This window comes from Lineus longissimus, chromosome 1 (assembly GCF_910592395.1).
Source record: "Lineus longissimus chromosome 1, tnLinLong1.2, whole genome shotgun sequence".
Classification (NCBI taxonomy): Eukaryota; Metazoa; Nemertea; class Pilidiophora; order Heteronemertea; family Lineidae; genus Lineus; species Lineus longissimus.
In genome coordinates this window covers 28,807,812-28,830,209 of record NC_088308.1, presented here as the reverse complement: position 1 = coordinate 28,830,209, position 22,398 = coordinate 28,807,812, and the positions used below count along the sequence as shown (strand labels likewise).

Here is a 22,398-nt window from a genome sequence, read left to right as displayed (position 1 = left end):
CCGATTTTATTTACAAAGATCATATTTTGTTATTTATTGATAAAACAAGCCATTTTACCACAGCAGGTGACACATATTAGGCCTGAATAAGACTTTAGAATTTGAAGTGGTGGTGACGATGCCGATATCCAAGATGGCGGAATTATACCAGTGGTCAAATCTCATCTATTTTGGGTAATTGCATCATTATTTCTTTTTGTGATTGGTGATTTGTAAAATTGAGAATGATTGAAAAATCAGTATTTTTTCACCCAAAGGCATGAGTGAACATTTGATAAGTTTATTGTGATTTAATTGGTAATTTGGTCGACATTTTGACAATTATATTTAGCAATATTTCGATAAATGCGGACCTGCTTCTTCCTCTTTTCGCAGTGACGGTGTTTCGATAACTCAGGTCAGTTTCACGGCAAAAATAAGTGGTAGTTTTGAAATTCGAATGTGCATTTATTGATGTAACGATAAAGTACATTTCCGAGAATAATTAGTGAAAGTTTCAGTAGGTGTCGATTTTTGTAAAGTAGTGTATAGGCGATGGATTGGCTCAGCCATGTGCTCGTCGTGTCAGCGGGGCGCAAGCCGTCATGGGAGAGACAAGACCACAATTGATTTTTTAAGCCTTTTAGCAGTTAAATTGTCAATGTTTGACCGCGACGCATCAAAGAACGCGTGGTGTTGTGAATCTGAAATTTAGATTATGTTATTCCGGACAGTCGGGCAAGTAAATGGTGAAAAATAAAATGGTGATTGACCACGGAAATTTTTTTTTAATCGACAAATTAGACAGACTTTGATATTTCCACTCTTTTCAGCCAACTGGCAGAAAAAACTCAAAACACGCCCCCTATTACCCAATTAGCAAAATTCGAAATTAATTTTTTCATCAAATAATTTCTTTATATCTGTAGACTTGCCACAACAAATATTTTTTCAATACCTCTCCAAATATGTACTTGAGAGTAAAAAACATGCACTCGTCTAATAGATAGGCCTGGACCCTCCAACCTATGAATATTCATTAGTGGTCTTGTCTCGGGATGGGGGATGTACACTACTACAATGCACGTGATTGATGGTTGAACATTCATTCTCGTTGACAGTGTATTATTGAAATATTTGATTGTGATGATGGTGTATTGTACTAGGCCTTGCATGCTCCCAACGTGTGGCATATTTCACATTGATACTACCAGTATCAATTACAAAAAAATAGATTGTGAGTAACAATAGGCCTACAAACAATGCTACATGTCATGAGGGTGGGAACGGGGAAGGGGGGGGTAACTGTCTCGACGTCCCGTTAGGAAAAAAGGCTTATCCCGTTTCCCAATACGCAATTTTAGCCGAATCGTGACGCAAAACACGGCTTGTCTCGAATCCCGCTAAAATAAGGGTGTCTATCCCGAATCCCGACAGTTATTTTCGGCCCATCCCAGTGTCCCGAAAATACCCGTTCTCCCCCTCATACATAGTAGACCATATTGTCACATTGATGTTTTCTTTCATTACAGTTAGACTTCGAGATCTACATTTTCGACAAAGGCCTGGTGTAATATTATTACGTACTTGATGAAGGTAATATTAATTTCTTCAAATTTGAAGCATGACGTTTATGGAGTACCAGCACAACTTCATTGACTGCTACGTGGCGCTGGTGGAAACTAAGGTATTGCATCGCTCATATCACTTGAAAAAAACATTTACCCTAGTTACGACCAAAGCTGCTTAGCAGAGGGCGATACCTCATCAGGAGCGCCACAATCATATCATTGGTGTGAAAGCATTTGTATGAAGTTTTTCAGTTCTCAATGTGTTCGAAACCTTAATTGTGAATTTGTGCACTTCGAATTCAAATTTACGTCACTACGTTAGTTTGACATCCATTGATGTCACGGTAATTTCACTGTTATGCTGTGCTGCTTTCAGGTTTAATGACACGAATGAGTACAAGTACATTACATTTTTCGACGAAGGCCTTCTGTAATTTCATACGCTTCTTACGGTTAGTATTGATTCATAATTTCTAGTAAAAAAGTTAATTTTGAAAGTGAAAAATATGTTACAATACAATAGACCTGCAAATACCATATACGCAAGTTTTGAACAAATATCACACATATTCCCCAGTTGACTTGTGATGATATTGATAATGGTGGTGGTGGTGTTATCATGTACATGGCTTCTAACGTACTGTTTTCTTTTCAGCAACATTCAATAGATTTATTTACTGTATTATCATTTCGACCAAGGCGAATTCGACACTTCAATTACACAAGGTTAGTAACTTTTGTTCACAAAATCCAAATGGAGGCAAATACAGAACAATCAAACTTAGTCATTCCAGTCAGTTACTGAAGCACAGTGAAAACTGTCGGGAGCAGTGCAACTGATGGCATGTCAAACTTCCAGTGACTGTCCCTGTCCATATATTTCAAGACAGTACAAATCTTGTAATCATTTTGTTTATGCAATGTACGTTATTATGTATCATTTCAGCACAATCAAACTTAGTCATTCCAGTCAGTTACTGAAGCACAGCGAAAACTGTCTGAATTAGTGCTGCTGATGGCATGTAATTACTCTACTACCACTACCAGTGGCAGTCAATGTCCAAATATTTTCAAGTGTGCGAAATTAGTACTCGTCTACTTCTTAGTGTTATTTGAATGCAATGTATGTTATAAAAATATTTTTTCAACACTATATCAACATTCTCATTCCTGTCAGTTTCTGAAAATCAGCTAAAGCAATCGCTACCAATGCAGCTGATAACAGCAATTCTTTTTGTTCCCAATGCCCATCCATGACAATATATTTCACGCATGTGACAATCATGTAATCATCCTGTTTTTTGTGTTCTATTCATGCAATAAATAAATTCAGTATTTTCAAATCATTGGTGCTACAAAACTATTCTCATTATAGATTATTCATATTTTATAAAATGCTGTCATGTCAAATTTTGTGTCCTATAAATCATAATGAAGTCGGCATTTTATATACAACTTTTGTACTCCTCCTAAATAAACATACAAATCTTGTTTTATGTAAACTTTGTATATGTGACCCGTCACAGCAAAACCAGGCGCATGTCGCTCTGAGCTTGGCAGGTTGAGACGGACTGTTCTAATCTTTCATTAGCGACACCATTTCTTACCAGAGTGCCTCCTTCATTCATACATCTTGTACTTTAACTCAAGATACCCATCTTTGAATATTTTTAGTATACCAAGTACTACAATGTCAATGTATTGAAGTCATGTTCTTGTAGTGTTATTGGCTTTCTATTATCTTGTCAAAATACCACTTGGTTCTCGCAAAATCTCAATAAAAACAAATGCTATTGCATGTATTGCATATTCTAACAGCTATCCACTGTATCGATTTATCCATCATCTGTACTATTTGTCACAAAAATGTTATATTATGTAAATCATATTTCATTACATAATGCACACTGCCAATTACTGCTGAACCATTCATATGTCATTTAAATAAATAATTTTCAACTTTTTAAAACCGTCTTATAGTACTGTTCTTGTCACTTAGCTGAACCAATTGCTCTATAGCATGAAATTTCCAGAAATGCCCCAGGGACTGAAAAGTGCTGTTTTAACAGAGAGGTGTCCTAAACTGAGAAGTCGAGTTGAATGGAAACAACCAATTTGGAACCAAAAACTACTGTCCTTATTAAAGAGGTTGTCCTCAATAGAAAGGTGTCCACAAAAAGTAGGTCCACTGTATATGAAAGTACAAACCCTGGTACATGTCGTGACATCATCTACTCCTCGATGTGGACACCTGCAAATGCAGCGACAATGTCACATCAGTTATTTAATTCATCGTCCTTTGTGCAGATGGCACCACCCATCAAACATGTTGGTGACGAATAGTGTCGCAGCATTTCGTCACCGAGCTTTCACGAAAATGCACTGTCATTCATTCAGCCATAAGTGTAAGACTGTAGGGTTGTTTCCAACCAAAACATGTTCGAAATGTGTCAAGCATTCGGAACACCCAAAGACTGATTAGAGAAGTCAAAATTGAATGGAAACAACCAATTTGGAACCAAAACTAGTGTCCTTATTGGAAAGGTTGTCTTTAATAGAGAGGTGTCTACTAACGGAGGTTCCACTGTATATAATGTAGGAACCCTGGTTGTGACATTGTCCACTCCTCCAGCTGCACACCACCAAATCCACAACAATGTCACACCAGTTATTTAGTTCATCATGCTTATGGTCATTGTACTTTCATCTTACACGGTTTCAATAAACGATTTGTAATTTGTAAATTATAAATTTCACTAATAATTTGACGCCGCCAATTCCACTGGTCTTCGAAATACGTAAGCTACACTGTTGACGACTATGACACTCCTCACAAACCACATTGTGAATCAGACGCCGATAGGCTTGTCTTTCATTACAGTTAGACTTCGAGATCTACATTTTCGACAAAGGCCTGGTGTAATATTACGTACTTGATGAAGGTAATATTAATTTCTTCAAATTTGAAGCATGACGTTAATGGGGTACCAGCACAACTTCATTGACTGCTACGTGGCGCTGGTGGTAACTAAGGTATTGCATCGCTCATATCACTTGAAAAAAACATTTACCCTAGTTACGACCAAAGCTGCTCAGCAGAGGGCGATACCTCATCAGGAGCGCCACAATCATATCATTGGTGTGAAAGCATTTGATTGAAGTTTTTCAGTTCTCAATGTGTTCAAAACCTTAATTGTGAAATTGTGCACTTCGAATTCAAATTTACGTCACTACGTTAGTTTGACATCCATTGATGTCACGGTAATTTCACTGTTATGCTGTGCTGCTTTCAGGTTTAATGACACGAATGAGTACAAGTACATTACATTTTTCGACGAAGGCCTTCTGTAATTTCATACGCTTCTTATGGTTAGTATTGATTCATAATTTCTAGTAAAAAAGTTAATTTTGAAAGTGAAAAATATGTTACAATACAATAGACCTGCAAATACCATATACGCAAGTTTTGAACAAATATCACACATATTCCCCAGTTGACTTGTGATGATATTGATAATGGTGGTGGTGGTGTTATCATGTACATGGCTTCTAACGTAGTAAATGTTTTCTTTTCAGCAACATTCAATAGATTTATTTACTGTATTATCATTTCGACCAAGGCGAATTCGACACTTCAATTACACAAGGTTAGTAACTTTTGTTCACAAAATCCAAATGGAGGCAAATACAGAACAATCAAACTTAGTCATTCCAGTCAGTTACTGAAGCACAGTGAAAACTGTCGGGAGCAGTGCAACTGATGGCATGTCAAACTTCCAGTGACTGTCCCTGTCCATATATTTCAAGACAGTACAAATCTTGTATTCATTTTGTTTATGCAATGTACGTTATTATGTATCATTTCAGCACAATCAAACTTAGTCATTCCAGTCAGTTACTGAAGCACAGCGAAAACTGTCTGAATTAGTGCTGCTGATGGCATGTAATTACTCTACTACCACTACCAGTGACAGTCAATGTCCATATATTTTCAAGTGTGCGAAATTAGTACTCGTCTACTTCTTAGTGTTGAATGCAATGTATGTTATAAAAATATTTTTTCAACACTATATCAACATTCTCATTCCTGTCAGTTTCTGAAAATCAGCTAAAGCAATCGCTACCAATGCAGCTGATAACAGCAATTCTTTTTGTTCCCAATGCCCATCCATGACAATATATTTCACGCATGTGACAATCATGGTATCATCCTGTTTTTTGTGTTCTATTCATGCAATAAATAAATTCAGTATTTTCAAATCATTGGTGCTACAAAACTATTCTCATTATAGATTATTCATATTTTATAAAATGCTGTCATGTCAAATTTTGTGTCCTATAAATCATTATGAAGTCGGCATTTTATATACAACTTTTGTACTCCTAAATAAACATACAAATCTTGTTTTATGTAAACTTTGTATATGTGACCCGTCACAGCAAAACCAGGCGCATGTCGCTCTGAGCTTGGCAGGTTGAGACGGACTGTTTGTTCATTTATCTATTGTCTGCCTTTTGTAAAATATGAGCACATCAATTTCTTCCATTATCTCCTGGTGTCATTTAGGCTCCTCTTCTGTGCGACATGTACCTGGTTTTGCTGTGACGGGTCACATATTCTATAGATATACAACACTCTAATGTCACAATGCCTCTCTCACTCGCTTTTATAGAGCAAGATGTATGAATAAACATGACACACCAACTATGTACAAAATTGCTAACAAACTGCACCATTTGTCAGTACACCACATGAAATACAGAGATATGTCTTAATTCTAATCTTTCATTAGCGACACCATTTCTTACCCGAGTGCCTCCTTCATTCATACATCTTGTACTTTAACTCGAGATACCCATCTTTGAATATTTTTAGTATACCAAGTACTACAATGTCAATGTATTGAAGTCATGTTCTTGTAGTGTTATTGGCTTTCTATTATCTTGTCAAAATACCACTTGGTTCTCGCAAAATCTCAATGAAAACAAATGCTATTGCATGTATTGCATATTCTAACAGCTATCCACTGTATCGATTTATCCATCATCTGTACTATTTGTCACAAAAATGTTATATTATGTAAATCATATTTCATTACATAATGCACACTGCCAATTACTGCTGAACCATTCATATGTCATTTAAATAAATAATTTTCAACTTTTTAAAACCGTCTTATAGTACTGTTCTTGTCACTTAGCTGAACCTATTGCTCTATAGCATGAAATTTCCAGAAATGCCCCAGGGACTGAAAAGTGCTGTTTTAACAGAGAGGTGTCCTAAACTGAGAAGTCGAGTTGAATGGAAACAACCAATTTGGAACCAAAAACTACTGTCCTTATTAAAGAGGTTGTCCTCAATAGGAAGGTGTCCACAAAAAGTAGGTCCACTGTATATGAAAGTACACACCCTGGTACATGTAGTGACATCATCTTCTCCTCGATGTGGACACCTGCAAATGCAGCGACAATGTCACATCAGTTATTTAATTCATCGTCCTTTGTGCAGATGGCACCACCCATCAAGCATGTTGGTGACGAATAGTGTCGCAGCATTTCGTCACCGAGCTTACACGAAAATGCACTGTCATTCATTCAGCCATAAGTGTAAGACTGTAGGGTTGTTTCCAACCAAAACATGTTCGAAATGTGTCAAGCATTCGGAACACCCAAAGACTGATTAGAGAAGTCAAAATTGAATGGAAACAACCAATTTGGGACCAAAACTAGTGTCCTTATTGGAAAGGTTGTCTTTAATAGAGAGGTGTCTACTAACGGAGGTTCCACTGTATATAATGTAGGAACCCTGGTTGTGACATTGTCCACTCCTCCAGCTGCACACCACCAAATCCACAACAATGTCACACCAGTTATTTAGTTCATCATGCTTATGGTCATTGTACTTTCATCTTATGTAAAATGTAACTTTTTACACGGTTTCAATAAACGATTTGTAATTTGTAATTTGTAAATTATAAATTTCACTAATAATTTGACGCCGCCAATTCCACTGGTCTTCGAAATACGTAAGCTACACTGTTGACGACTATGACACTCCTCACAAACCACATTGTGAATCAGACGCCGATAGGCTTGTTGGACTTATAGCGCATTTACGGGGTTGCAACTATTTTGCTTTATAGTGTCACCAGGAAAGAAAAGCATGCGACCTAACGCCGATCTATTTGTATAAAGTGATAATTGGAAGGTATATAGTAGGAAATATCAATAAAATAATCATTCCATGTCGTCTTTTGAGGGCATTTTTGATTGTAAAAAATATATGTGTACGTCACCGTAGTCTCTGCAATGATAATTTTATCAGAGCAGTCTCGCGCAAGTAGAAGTTCTTTACCTACTAGTTCTTCACTTATTAGTCTCAACGTCTGGCGCAAAGCCAGACGTTTTCCATTACGATTTCACTACGATGTTTGACAATAAGGAGCAGTGCGCGAGATATGCTAATGAGCAGACTTCCCTCGCTTGAGTTTCTGAAGAATGTTCCATATCGCGCTAAGCTCATCGCTGCTGATTATGACAGGCGTGCAGCGGTAGGTATCTGCTCCCCAACTTCCACCCTAATACGGTACAATAAGTTACCATTTGATGAGAATGGGACAATGCCCTCACTGTGTATTGAGTCATAGGGATAAGAAGACATTATTCATTAGTGTTGGTACAAGTGATTTTGCCCAAAAAGCATGCGCATTCAAAAAACAAAATATGCAAGGTATCACGTACATGACCATGACGACGTGCAGAAAGTGCACTGGCCAGTGCATACCCTATGGCTATGTATAGTAAACATGGTAAACATGAACAACATCATTATTCATCGGCAGTTCATTTTACTCCGAGCTTTTCCTGAAACATATTGCCATGATGATTAGGCCTACCATGTACCATGACCAATAACGGCACTAGATCATGTAGATGTCAACAAGTTCACATGAACCGTATAATCCCGCATTATCCCGCATGGCGCATGTGGGGCATGCGTCTAAACCAAAGCCCCAAAATCACTTGTTTTGGTCTATTTCACTTGTGTTTCCCCCGTCTCCCAGTCCATAATACATTTACAGTTTACAATCCCCGATCATGGCCCAACAAAAGGTCATCGGTTGACTAAAGCCAAGGAACACAACTGTTCAATGGATTTATAGTTGAATGCGATCAAACTACGTCTTTTCAATCGTGGATTGTAAATTTAACCCCATGGGCCTAGGGAAGGCCCTATAACAATACTTTCGACACAGTTATTATCTCCGCTGCCTCCACCATGTTACACACAGTGCTCACTGCTGATTCTAAAATGCGCCACCTAGTCAATTGCACTATCGTCATCACCTCATCATACTTCATTGACATTACAGGCACACATTGACATAGACCACTGTTGCAATCAACGACACAGTCGCTATCCAAGTAGCATTATAGAGGTAATTATCATTATCATACCTCATTAGCATGTGAACCAATCGCGTCGCGTCCTTTGCGATCACGGCAAAGCCTCATGGAATAATGTCTTTCAACGTTGAATAATTTTTCATGTTCCACGCCTACAACTTCAATTTCTTCATAATCCATGGCTAGAAGTTCAATACTAATTTTAATTTATTTAATATAATATCCAAGATAAAGTTACAAGAAGTAGTCAATAGGGGTCTCTCACCTCTCACTGTATGTCCACACTATTCACGCTTGTACGAGGAATACATTCAATGCTGAATCTAACAACACCCAGTGCCCTTACTCTGTATATTAGTCACTGGAAGATGGCCCATTTCACTCCTTGCTTCTACTTCACCTATAGTCTCATTGCAAACGCCTCAGTTCTATGATATCACATTCACTTTCAGCTGTCATGCAATGCAACAACTGTGCTATCTGCCATCGCACATCAACGAAGAAGTGCAGCCGCCCACATTCCACCTCACGTCTGTCCGACCAGCTGCAATCCTCGAGGACGCCCCACTGTACCACGATTTCACTACGATGTTTGACAAGAAGGAGCAGTGCGCGAGATAGGCTAATGAGCAGACTTCCCTCGCTTGAGTTTCGGAAGAATGTTCCATATCGCGCTAAGCTGACCACTGCTGACCATGACAGGCGTGCATTGGACTGGTACAGGTTGGAACTGAACATTGAATATGCTGGTGGTGACGCTTTCTGATGAGAAGTTGCTCGTGACTGATGCAGTATCCTTGGACTTGTCCACAGCATCGTTCAATCATTGCTCTCTGAGCTGCCTTGATTCTGCCTTGATTCTGTACCCAAATACTAAGACCAAATGCCTGTTGACTGTGCTTTAAGAGAGACTGGCGCCATGCCTAGAGATATGACTGACCCCTATTGGCAAATTTGTATGACTTTATCTTGCCTACCTAGCTGCTGCCTATAGTCTCCCTTTAACTGCGGAACACTTCAAAGTCGATAAAATGCCATGTTCCACCTTTTAATGTGTTCAGACTGCCATTTTCAAAATAATCAAGTCAGGACACTGCCTTCTAGTCTCAGAATAAATTTTGCTTTCCTCAATATATAATAACATTTCTTCTTCTTCAATGCTTTCATCATTCCAAACTTCTCCTCCTCTGACTTTTACAGGGGTACAGTCATGGCAATCAAAACCCAAATACTGAGACCAAATGCCTGTTGACTGTGCTTTAAGAGAGACTGGCGCCATGCCTAGTCTCTCTTAAAGCACAGTCAACAGACACCAACCCCCTCAGACTCAGAAACCACAAACGCCCAACCCTTCCTGCTACCCTAATACTTCTGGTTGTCATACAGTATATAAGGTAGAATGGGTGTATTTGTAGCCCCGGTTTATTTGTAGCCCCTGCATTGTTGCATGGGGATATCAATCAATATCATAGGCAGGGACTACAATTAAACCGGGGCTACAAATACCCCTTTCTACCTTACATAATCCTTAAGTTACAACGAAAGGAAATTATTGTTTGACAACAAAATGAATAAGTTATACCAGTCGAATGTGCCCTTGGTGATGTTTGCAACGGACAGAACCAAAGTGATGAAAGTGAGGTTGGTGCAAGGATAGACAGAGCAATAACGCAAACCACTGAGAATTTGAAAACAAGTCAGGAACATTCTCCAGTCATGGACCTTATCAAAATCAACATCAGTGGAACAGTTTTCGTGACAACACGAGAAATCATCCTAAACATTCCCACGTCGAAACTTGCATCTGCTTTAGACTGCAAGCGGGATTTTGATAATAGTCTCGGAGCGCTATATTTCCCGCGAAGTCCTGATCTGTTCACGTCGGTGCTGGAGGCGCACAGACAGGGCACGTTACATGTCCCATCCGACGCTTGTGGCATTGAATTTCTCAATGAAATGGAATTCTGGAATCTACCGAAGAGCATGATCTCGCCTTGCTGCATCGGGAAAATCAACTCTGCCTTAGAAGAGAAAGAGATCACAGAAACGATAAAGATGGAGATAATGGGGAATTTTGTCAAAAGTGTCGAGGCGATGGAGAGAAGGACAGGATGGAAGCAGTCGGCTGCGAGATTGTGGCTGTTTTTGGAGTTCCCCGTCTATTCAACTGCTGCCAAGGTATGTTTATAGATCTACTTTTCGAGGCTTGTTTTTTTCGAGGTAATAGACTCCTAGATCTGTTGCTGAAGAGATGGATAGCGTCCGGCAACTTGTCAGAGGAAACAACGTCTCTTAATTGGATCTTCAAACGTTGACCCTTTTAAAACTCTGAAGACTAGACTAGACGGTACTCCTATTGTAATCAGAGAAGATGAAACTCAACCAGTAACGCTAGCCGAGAAATGTCAGGTTATAAATCTGTTCATCTTTTCCAGGTCTATTCCATCTTCATTGCCCTCTGGATTCTGGTGTCTGTCTTCAACTTCATGTTCGTTCTGGACATGAACCTCCGCGCTCCGCTCAAAGCGAATGCGACTCAGATGGCAGAACAGGACCAAGTCGTCTCACTCATTCAGTCGGACAAATGGCAGCTATATTGGTTCTCCGCAATTCCATTCTCCGTCATGATAATCGACTACCTCAGTAACTTTGTCCTACTCATTGATTGTGTCACACGCGTAATTGTGTGTCCCTACAGAATGATCTTCCTTAAGTCCCTCAAAATCGTCGATATTATGGTCATGATGGGCTTCATGCTGTCTGTCCTCATTTACTTACCAGTTATGATGACTGGTGTTAATCCAAACACTGCCCTGAAGAGTGCCTTGCTGGCCTGTACTCTGCTGCAGCTCACACGGCCGCTACTCCTCCTTCGTCTCTCCAACACGTTCGTGGGACTCCGCGTCATGATGATGGTGTTGACTAAGAGTATGACAGAACTCTTCACCATCATCTCTTTCCTGGTCATCGGGATGATGTTGTTCGGGGTATTTATCTTCGCGGCAGAGATCGGCGTACAGGGCAGCTTCAATTCACCCTGGGACGGAGCATGGTGGGCGCTGATCACCATGTCGACAGTGGGATACGGGGACATGTACCCTCACGGCTGGCCAGGGTATATCGTAGCCATATCATGTGCGGTGATGGGACTCATCATCACGGCCATGTCCATACCTATCATCAGCAACAACTTCAACGTATACTATGATAATGTTCGCCTGGTGATTGGCGTTATCCAGGAGCGATGCAAGGAACTGAGAGAGAAAAAAAAGAGGAATAGCATCGAACCGATAGTTCTGACTGATTAAAGTGAAAGATCCTTCAATATCGATGAAAATACAATGTATTGTTATGTTTCGAGAAATGTATAAAACATTATCAAGAATTTATGGATGGCCTGCATGAATATACATGTAATGTTAAACCTGGGCCTCAACTATAAAAGGAGACAGTGCACGGATCACCTCTCATTCATTCCTTCAGCCAGAGGTTTTCCTAGTGCATCAGGTGAACCTTGGGATCTTGACATTGTCATTTTGTTCCAGGGGTGGAACTTCGACCATCTCCCTAATAGGTGCAATTGGGCATGATCTTTTCGCCAAACACAATGAAGAGAAAAGTTCAGGCTGCGATAAATGACTTGTATGGGAGAACGAATATTCTATTATCTCAATTTCGGTTTGCCACTCACGAAATGAAATACAGGCTTTTCAAATCGCATTATATGTCTCTCTATGGGTATCAGGGGTGGGATCTATTATTTCAAGGAATTGAGAATATATATGTGGCATGGAGAATATGTATTGAAAACTTCTGGGCTTACCGTATCGTATGCATAATGCTTTGATTCCGTTAATTATACAGTGAGGATTTTCCAATTCAAATTCAGATAGAAAAGCGCTTTATCGTTTGGGGTTCGATCAGCTGGTCTCTTCCACACACTGATCGAGGGCCATGTCACATCTTACCAACTAGGTCGTAGCTAGCTAGCTGTAGTTCGTCTCTCCCGCAATGACCGACTATAGGAGGTCACAGCAGTTCACTTCTGCACATAGAGACAATGTCACATCCATCTCATGAAAAGGACGAGTCCAACCAGCTTGAGGTGGAGGGTTTCTTGAGTGAACCAACAGAGCCACAGCTATGGTCTCAGACAAGATGCCACAGCACTCTTATGGCATCTCCATCAATAGAGAGCTGACCAAGATGTAAACACGAACAATCTTATGGTTTCATTACAGTAAAAGTTTAATCTCACTTTTTACAGACTATATTCATACATACTCATACAAAATACATCATCCATGAGAACAATACAAGAAAGCACATCTACTTCCTTGTCATACAGAATTTCAATTACTTATTTCAGTTTAAAAAGGAAATATCACTAAATAAGGGTGTGAGATATTGTATCCTTTTATAAAGACTCAACATTTCAGTACAATACTTTACTGGGGACAACCACTGAAAATAATGCAATAAAACCTTGCCAAAGACCACTTGGAAATAAGAGAGCACTGAATGCATAGCCTCTACAGACAATAACTGACAAAAACACAAGAAATGACGTTCAAATACTGTGAACCACCTTTTTTTCTTTAACCAGTTCATGATTCTTTAAAACAAATGTCTACTTTCATTATAATAGCAACAGGAGTACTCATCAAGATGATTTACAGAACTTGAACACTTTTGAGCTTCTCACATCCATAATCATCTCCCTCTTCAGAAAATCCTCGCACTTACAATGGTGAAAGACATAAGAATAACAAGACAGAGCAACATGATTACAGAGACTCGGCGAGACACATCAGAACAACAGAGGTAACATTTGTCTCACAAGTGTGATCTGGACAGGCAACTCAGAGACTTGGGTGCAACTAGGCAGATACTGAAGGAAGAGGAATCAACAAGGAAGGCCCACCCAAGATGTGTCCAATGCCAAGATGTCCCATCTTAGTCCACCAAAGATCCTTCGTCCCAGATACGCAGTGGAATACAACACCTGGGCATGTTGCACTGGCCCCCACAGTTATAGTGTTCAAATGGGGCAGCTGACCACACCAGCCATAACACGGTTAGGTATCATACAAATAGCCATCTACCCACAAATGTAATTGTACATCAGATTCTATATTGTCAGCAAGTGCAAGAGTGAGCTGGACACCAAAAATACCCACATAAGGAACACCGCAAGCTCCAAAATGCTATGGCATGTTTACACATAGGGAACACCACAAGCCCTAATATTAAAATGATATGGCATGTTTACACATACAAAACCAAACAATAATCACCAGCAACATGATAAACCAATAAAAACTTCCTCAAGAAATACATATTTCTTGTGCAACTTTTATTGCCAAATTTAGAGAAAAGGTGAAATGAAACCTCACAAAATGACCTTGACACAAAACAAACATACATGAATTCACATTGATCATAAACTTTTTTAAAAATCAATAAAACAGCAGTGTATAGCTTGTAAAGAACATCTCTCCTGAAGCCAATAGCCTCAGAACAGTCAGATGTATTGAAACAGCAACCTTTTTACAGACACAATGGCGAGGACCAGCAACCAGTTGGCTATTGTATCTGGCATATGATAATATTATGATGAAACTGCAAACTTCAGGAGAGGCATTCTTCTTTTTAAATGTTACATTGTGTAATGTCAGGTAGAACGTAGAATACATAAATGAATCAATGAATAAAAGACATCAAGATCAACCTCCTTTTAAAATTCACATCATCAATACTTTCTACTCCGAATTTCCTTCAAAAACTACCAGGGAACCTTAGGAAACAAAACAATTGTACAGCTTACACCAAAATGAAAAGTGCATTCATTTATCATACATTACCTATAAAGCACCTTACCTATGTACGTATGTGACCTATGTATATACCTGATGCAATGTATTGAGCATGATAAGCACCTACAGTACTGTCCATAAAGAAGCTTGATTGCCACATACAAAACCACTACCGAGAATGGAGTGTTGCGTGTTGGGCACACTTTCTTACAGACTGAAGAGTATCAAGCACAAAACACATAAATCATTATTAACTGTCTGCAACATTGAAGTAAAAAATGCTTCATCTGTTATGGCAAAATGATTTTAAAAGTAAGGCCTGTGGAGTAACAGCTGGGAGAGTTGATAGGAGTAACTACAAAGCAAGCAAACAACCACAGGTTTAATAAATGCACTGAATGGCGAGTACAGAAGCAAACCAAACCATAAAACACAGCTGCTCTGTTTTTCTTAAACAGTAAGTCACAACCTCTCAAAAGACAAGCAGGGGCCCACAAAGGGCACTTATAGACAAGCAGGGGCCCACAAAGGGCAACTAACAGGCAATTTTGATGCTCAGGCACATCTTCAGAATGCAACCTCCAGAGACTCAAAAAATGGCTATTTGATCAGCACAGCAAGATGTGTATTCGTCCTCATCTTGCTAATGTAGCACTCCTTCTGGTAAGGCGTTTCGGCTGCACAAGTAGTGACTCACTGTCTGTGTCATCTTGCTCTGCAGAGAGAAAGCAAACACTATTAAATCATCACATACAGACAAACCTCACCAAGCAGTTACTGACAGTTCTGTCCCGATGATATTGCTAGATGGGGCGGACTGACAGACAAAACATCACCAAGTGATTGAAAAATAAATAAACAAGAACTTGAACACATGGCTCACCTTCCTTGATCATATAAACCACGACACACGTGACAGGGAACCTCGATGGGTCGAAACTGCTCCACACCAACACCTCCGTCTTCACATCGCTTGGCACCAAGTCCTTCCAACAAGAGTAGGAATTCTCCACCGAAATGTCAAACACGAAGAAGACTTTCTTGGGCCCACCGAGCTGCTGATAATGCGATCTCATCACCTGGTGGCAGTAAGCTTTATGATTGATGATTTCTGTATTGATAGCACGAAAGAAGACAATGTCACAATCGGCATGTCCTGTGCTGCCGATGATGAGGTCCTGAGATAACTGCCAAGCAACAGAGTCATCCACAACCAGGAGCATTTCCTCAGTGGGGAAGAGATGCACCTCATAGTTGTTTTTGGTCTGTGCCTTCAGCCATGATCTCAAAGTTGAGATCTCTCTCTTTTTCAATGTTTCTCTTCGCAACACAGGCAAATCAAAGCGTCTCAGTTCACAGTTCTTGTTCAACGAATACAACAAATACTGCTTGGAGAAGTTCCTGCGTAGAATCCCGCCAGCGTCAGTCATCTCGTTCAACAGTAACACGAAGATGAAACTCTTTCCAGCATTGCGCTGATCAACCACCAGTGTTTTTGCCAGTGTCTCATCACCATTGACTTGTTCAGCATAGTGGTCAATCTGGGTCTGTAGGATCTTCTTCAGGCATTCGAGGATCTCGCCCATGAACTGACACGTGAAGCTGTGTTGACCTTTGTACTGGTCTAGCATGTCATCTGGTTGCAACAGGAGATCCTGCAGGTGCACTAAGTCACGATCCCTGAAACAAAACGAATGAATTAGGACGTGTTGTGATTTGAAACATTCCCACTCTTTTCTTTCTCCTTCACTCTCACATTTACCGTCACGATGCAGTTCGTTACCTTACTCAGCGACAGATAGGTCTGACTGCACTCTGGCTGTGGATTGTGTTAGGAATCACAACCAGATGGGAAAAAGGTGGATCGGAACCCCATCAAAAGCGGAACTGCTGTCACAAGCAGAAACTCTCTGTGTTGAGAAGAGTAAAGCTTTACTTCGTATGACTCATCAGCAAGACCTGAAATTCTCACAGTTGAGCATGTTTGTTGTGCTTGGCCATCAACCAGGCTTGCTTTTAGAGTAAGGAGATTGGAACTGTTCTGTACCAAGAAACCACCAAGAGCACCTCACTCCTCAGGTAGCATACAGCTCTCTATGGCCCCATTCACCTTTCACTGGCCATTCCTACAAAGAACCTCTTTGGTCCATGGAGGCCACCATTTACATTGATGATTGTGTAAGAACACATCTAGAAACACTTGACATGCTACTATCATGAACTAACCTGACAGCCTTGACGATGTCCAACATGAAGTATCGCATATATGTGTCGTTCTTCCAATACATTCTCTGCTCAGTAATGTCCGCCCAAAACATTATGTTTCCTTGTTCAACACTCATGGTCTTGTTGATGCTGTTCTTTATAGCAGCGAGGCTATCAGGGCATAGACTGTTCTTGTCAGAAAAACATATGGCACAAACTGAAAGAAGGAAGTGGACGTTTATTTTAGAGAAACTAGGCTGAGTACATTGTACTGGCAGTAGAGCAGAATGGTAACATAATGTTACTCAGTTAGGTCGTACATGTACTTCAGTGTGCCTCACTCACTCATCAAAATGCAGTTTAAGACATACTCACCTCTATTTTTTAATGCACTCTCTCCTTCCCCGTCAGTTGTGTCCACAGAACTAGAACTGGCCAGTCTCGGCTCATCACCAGCAGCATCACGCTGACTAGTTGATGACACCTCATTCTCTGTGGGTTCTTGTTTAACGACTACCTGAGGTGCGTCTACCACATCATCACCACCTAATGTGGTAACTGTTGGCGATGATGCCGTCATCCTGATGGGGGTGCCATTTCTACCCCCATAAGCTGATCTCACTCGCTTTCTTGGTGGTGCAATATTGGGCAGATCATCAGGGCTTAATCTCTTCAGCCTGTCTGCCTGCAGCGTGGGTTCATCCTGTTCTCTCACTGGCTCCAGTGGACTCAGCGGCCCTGGTGATTTCTGTTGTTCTTCTGCCTGCCCGAGCACCTCTTCCACAGGGTCACTCTCATTGCCCTGGATACCGACTCTGTTACTGTTATCATCAATCATTGTCTCTTCATCAGCGCTGAGATAGTTTTCGAGTGGTTCTCCTTGATATACTTCAATGGTGGCCAAATCATCACCTGTGAGGAAAAAGCCAACGATTCTACTTTAAGTGACAGGTGCTGACCATGCAATATGAACAACCCATACTTTATGATATACCTTGTTCTGTTGTTTCTGTTTCAGATCATTTTGCCTTCTAAAGAAGATATCACAGAAACCATCAACTCGACGGCAAGAGAATCAAGAGAGAAGTCGAAGCTTTGTCTACGACATAATTGGAGTTGAGACAATGGTGTGTTCCAAGATGGCTCAGCAGAATCACAGGGAGCCGACTCACACCATTCATACAATGTGGTTTTCACCAATGAGAACACCGTACAATAAGGAGACCAGACCACATTGCAAGGAGTCAATACCAGGTTATTCAACACATACACACAAACTGTGCAACAAGAACTGGAACAATACTCCATGGGTTTCATGCAAATGAAGCTCATTATGGCTTGAATCCACATAAACATTTGAGTTAACAAAGCAAAAATAGTGTAAAACTATTTAAACTAATTGATAAGAAAGTAAGGGCAAATTAATTTCAACCAGCAAAAGAAACTACAGAGAGCCTTGGCTAGGTATAGAAATATGGAACACACAGTATCAGTCACCAATATCTTCAGCCCACTCTAGTTTTTTCCACTAGCCAGAAGCCTAACCACCTCATTCAGGAGGTTAGTATTGAAAACCATCAGACATAAAGCAATTTTAAAATCAATATTACCTCCCTCCCAAATAATGCCCCTTAAACACTTACCTGGGAGTCCCGTGACTGAAGTGAAATCAAGACCCAAGAGACTAGACTCAAGTCATTATATTATGTAATGGTTTGTTGTCTTTGCAATGTTGTAAACATTCTGTAAGCTACTCATATCGAAGGGCCTCAGCACAGCAGGAGAGACGATGACTAAGAGATGTTTCACAAACCATTGCCAATATCATGGTGACATCACAGCCAGACTCACTCGTGGTTAATGGACCTGCAGAGCATGTCCGGGTGAGAAATGTTTCTACATGCAAATCTTGGAAGATATAAAACTGATTTTACTGCCACAATTTTATTTCCTCAGCACAAGTCTTTGACACATCAATATTCCTGGACCAAATACTGAGAGGAAGACAGGCGAGATAAACATCACGGCCTGTTTAAAAGAAGAGGAGAGAACATACCTTTTTGAGAATCTGATGCATCCATGTATGTTTTGTAGTGACCCTCGCCACAGAATGTCCTGCAAACAAACAAGAAATGGTTGACACAATGTAAGGAGTGCGAGGCTGAGAACTGGGATGGAGGTATGACCCATTACTGCCATGAATTATATCAAATTGATGAATAAGCAGTGTAGTGTTTGGCTTAAATTCTCTGACATCAACTTATCTACTGCACAAGTCAAAACTCCAAAAATCCGCTAACAAGAGATCAAGTACCTGTATTTCACCACATCTTGTGTTTCTCCATTGACACCTGTGATCTTGGTGAGAAGGCGTTCTGTCCTGTGAATTGGGCTCATCTTGGCACAGTAGTAATGGAACGACTTCTTACAAGTGGCGATTGAACAACCTGCTGTGGCACCATACACTGTACTTGCAGGCCAATTCAGCTGCTTCTTATTCCTTTTGCTCAAACAAATGGAGCATTTCTGAAATGAACAGAGGAAAACATAGATTAGAAACTCAGTTCAGAGCTGCTTTCCTTTGCATAAAGATGCTCTGACTGACTACAACAATGTCATCTCTTTCCAGTCAACATCCACCCGCATAACCTAACCTCACATTCCTACGATTCCTTCTCTCCGATTCCTGTATGAGTACGACACGTATGAACTTACATTATCATAATGACATGACTATGAGATCATGGCATCAGTTTGTTGACAACAATCTCAACACTCACCAGCTTCCTTCCTCTCTTGATCTCTTTCTCCACATCATTAATTTCAAAGCCACCAAAGCTTTCAAACTTGTACTGAGAGAGACCTGAGGAATATTGCTGAAATAACAAACATCACTGCAATATCGATTGATACTTATCAAATCTTGAAGCAAAATACACAAGAGTGCAGTGGTCTTCACATATTGCTGCATTAGAGTATTTTTGTTTCTGGCAATTTTAAGCATCAGGGAGGTAATTTCTTCAGTTTTCTGTGCAACACTACTGTTCAGTGATAAGGCAAGCTTGCATCCATGATGCCCTTGATTGACGACATGCAATGGGATGCAAGGTGTTTTCCTGTCAGTTTATGTAAGGGACTGCAAACACAAAACGTACCATACACCGTCGATGAGCAGAGCAGGTTGGCGAAGACTCTAAAGGGCCACAGTGATCTTCAACTTCTTTTCCTCTGTGGCAGAAGGAACACACGTTTTGTTCGTCACTCATTCCAATGCTGCAAACTAAGATCCACAGACACGTCAACAGAAGATCACCACTGCTTCAATGAATAAAGGTTTTGAAAAGTATTAAAGTGGTTCTGCAGAACACACAAATTGTAAAATGAGTGACCGGAAACAGCTCAACGACAATGCACGAGCGGGCATGATTTCATACAGCAAAGTCAGAGGTGAGGCATTCATCTGCACTGTAGTGCACTACAGTGTTTTCACAGTCAGCCATGTTGGAGGGCAGAACAATGATTTGTCGTGCCTGACTTAACTGAATCAAATGCTGCCAGGCCCATGGTCGTCTTTTGGGCTTGTTTTCGTTTGTCTGTCCCTCCAGCATGAGCATGGCAGGTGATGCCACGTGCAACCACAGTGTTGGGCTGAACCTCCAGTCATTAACCCCACGCACTACGGCCACGAGCTAAGCTGACGTAAATGTAAGCTCAGCAGCCTCGGTGCATGATAGTTGACACTTTTACACCTGGCGGAGGGACAAATAAAGAACATGTGCGATGTGGTGTGCGAGCATGTGTTCTTTTGTTTAATGCTTGTTTGTTGTGGTGAGCAGTGGCTTCCTCGGTCTGGTGTAAGCCTCTTATATGGTCGTACGCTGTGGTAGGCCTATGCAGCGTATACTGGATTGACTAGGCCTGGGCTATTGATAATGAATGATGATGACATTAAAAAAATTATGAAATAGGCCTAGGCCTAACCGGGCATGCACACAATCACAACTCTGAGACCGCTTATCAGCCCCAAACAATGCTGATGAAAACCTTGAAGATCAGGTGTTTCTTCTCATTTTAAGAATATGAATATGGTCACCTTTCACGTGCACGCCAAAAAACCGATGAATTTAGCGCCAGCAAAAATCTGCCATTTGCAAATTACTTATAACAATGACAATAAACTAGGTCAAGGTCGATGTTCTCCGCAGCCAGGTAGCGTCTCAGGGGTATCAGGCTGTTTCGCTACATCGCTACAAGTCGTTTCGCTACATGTGGCAGTCGTTTCGCTACATGGTAGGTCGTTTCGCTACATGGGTGGAGTCGTTTCGCTACAGGACTTATTGAGTGTTCAATACTTGACTTGCCAAACTCAGCTCGACGCCGAACTGCAGCGCCACTCGCGGACAAAGATAGAACAACTCGACATTTTTTTCACCGGTTTCTCGCTGCGCATGCGTACCAGCGGAAATCAACAAAAGATGACGCTGGTACGCATGCGCAGCGAGAAAACCGGTGAAAAAAATGTCGAGTTGTTTTATCTTTGTCCGCGAGTGGCGCTGCAGTTCGGCGTCGAGCTGAGTTTGGCAAGTCAGGTATTAGGGGGGGGGGGTGGCGGGGGGGGGGGGGGGTGGCGGGGGGGGGGGGTGGCAATGCACTGGCTTAAGCATGTCAGAAGGACAAGGAGTTTCGGGGACTCCCAAATCCCCCAAATCTCCATCAAGAATGGCAGAAGAAATATGAAGCAAAAAATGCATTGGGAATTCACCAGTTTGTTTGTATAAGAAATGAAAATTATTGTTCGCCCGACTGTCGTGTCTTGACTGAAGATTTTCTGCGCTATTGACCCAACTACAATAGGCTATATTGTTGGTCGACAGTCGCGTCTCGAGTCAAGATTCCCCGCGCTATTGACCCGACGACGCAGTTGATGACGTCATCGGGTGGCCAACGTTCCAGAAGCCGCCACGTCACGCTACAGTAATGTAAAACCGTCAGAGTTACAATGCATCGTGACGTGACGACAGCCAACACTATGTAAACGTTGTTCCTAATCAAGTGCATGAATCTATGATGAGCCTTTTCTCCTGCTACACCTCAGACCAAGTTCTGGCGTTTTAGTTTGGTTGCCCAACTCTCCGCTAGGGGCAGTATCATGCCCCCAGCGGAGAGTTGGGTATGTGACTTCCTCATCTCTCTCATCATTTTGTCAACACGGTGGAGCAGCCAGGACTGATTCGGCCTGGCTGTGACTTCCTCATCTCTCTCACCATGTTGACAACTTGGCAGAGCAGCCAAGACTGATTTGGCCTGGCTGTGACTGTCTCATCTCTCTCACTGAGAATTATTGTCAACACGGTGGAGCAGCCAGAACTGATTCGGCCTGGCTGTGACTGTCTCATCTCTCTCGCCATATTAACAACTAG

At 41.0% G+C, this 22,398-nt stretch overlaps 2 protein-coding genes and 1 long non-coding RNA gene across 8 annotated transcripts; 2 read left to right on the top strand and 1 right to left on the bottom strand.

Annotated features, from left to right (window-relative positions):
* Positions 1 to 218: 218 nt before the first annotated feature.
* Positions 219 to 6,799, top strand: LOC135496289 (uncharacterized). 5 transcript variants are annotated; one of them, XR_010448636.1, is made up of 6 exons: positions 1,297 to 1,575; positions 1,927 to 2,002; positions 4,432 to 4,492; positions 4,844 to 4,919; positions 5,127 to 5,197; positions 5,418 to 6,796. It is a non-coding gene; the product is annotated as an uncharacterized LOC135496289 (long non-coding RNA). The 5 variants fall into 5 exon arrangements; XR_010448634.1 differs by having other exon boundaries at positions 5,127 to 6,799; XR_010448633.1 differs by lacking the exons at positions 4,432 to 4,492; positions 4,844 to 4,919; positions 5,127 to 5,197; positions 5,418 to 6,796 and adding exons at positions 219 to 397; positions 2,206 to 3,755 and having other exon boundaries at positions 1,512 to 1,575.
* A 3,874-nt stretch (positions 6,800 to 10,673) lies between these two features.
* On the top strand, positions 10,674 to 12,265 carry LOC135489097 (potassium voltage-gated channel subfamily C member 3-like). The gene is made up of 2 exons (XM_064774310.1): positions 10,674 to 11,135; positions 11,393 to 12,265. The coding sequence occupies exons 1-2, from the start codon at positions 10,674 to 10,676 to the stop codon at positions 12,263 to 12,265; spliced, it is 1,335 nt and encodes a 444-aa protein (XP_064630380.1).
* Positions 12,266 to 13,187: 922 nt separating this feature from the next.
* Positions 13,188 to 21,836, bottom strand: LOC135496275 (uncharacterized). Of its 2 annotated transcripts, none has more exons than XM_064785534.1 (9): positions 21,741 to 21,836; positions 20,134 to 20,258; positions 19,759 to 19,854; positions 19,293 to 19,504; positions 19,035 to 19,093; positions 17,354 to 17,890; positions 17,000 to 17,195; positions 15,657 to 16,453; positions 13,188 to 15,488 (listed from the first exon to the last, which is right to left on the bottom strand). In XM_064785534.1, exons 2-9 carry the CDS (start codon positions 20,242 to 20,244, stop codon positions 15,409 to 15,411), a joined length of 2,088 nt encoding a protein of 695 aa, XP_064641604.1. In that variant the 5' UTR covers positions 20,245 to 20,258; positions 21,741 to 21,836; the 3' UTR covers positions 13,188 to 15,408. The 2 variants fall into 2 exon arrangements, with proteins under 2 accessions (XP_064641604.1, XP_064641596.1); XM_064785526.1 differs by lacking the exon at positions 21,741 to 21,836 and adding an exon at positions 21,072 to 21,320.
* Positions 21,837 to 22,398: the final 562 nt, after the last annotated feature.

What these genes read in the sequence shown, in the direction of transcription:
- LOC135496275 (XM_064785534.1), bottom strand. Translation starts at nt 20,244, where the DNA reads ATGAGTGACGAACAAAACGTGTGTTCCTTCTGCCACAGAGGAAAAGAA. An exon ending in TCAAGAGAGGAAGGAAGCTG is followed by an intron (nt 19,505 to 19,758) that starts GTGAGTGTTGAG and finishes TGTTCATTTCAG; the next exon opens with AAATGCTCCATTTGTTTGAG. An exon ending in GGTTTATATGATCAAGGAAG is followed by an intron (nt 15,489 to 15,656) that starts GTGAGCCATGTG and finishes TTCTCTCTGCAG; the next exon opens with AGCAAGATGACACAGACAGT.
- LOC135489097 (XM_064774310.1), top strand. Translation starts at nt 10,674, where the DNA reads ATGGACCTTATCAAAATCAACATCAGTGGAACAGTTTTCGTGACAACA. An exon ending in TCTATTCAACTGCTGCCAAG is followed by an intron (nt 11,136 to 11,392) that starts GTATGTTTATAG and finishes CATCTTTTCCAG; the next exon opens with GTCTATTCCATCTTCATTGC.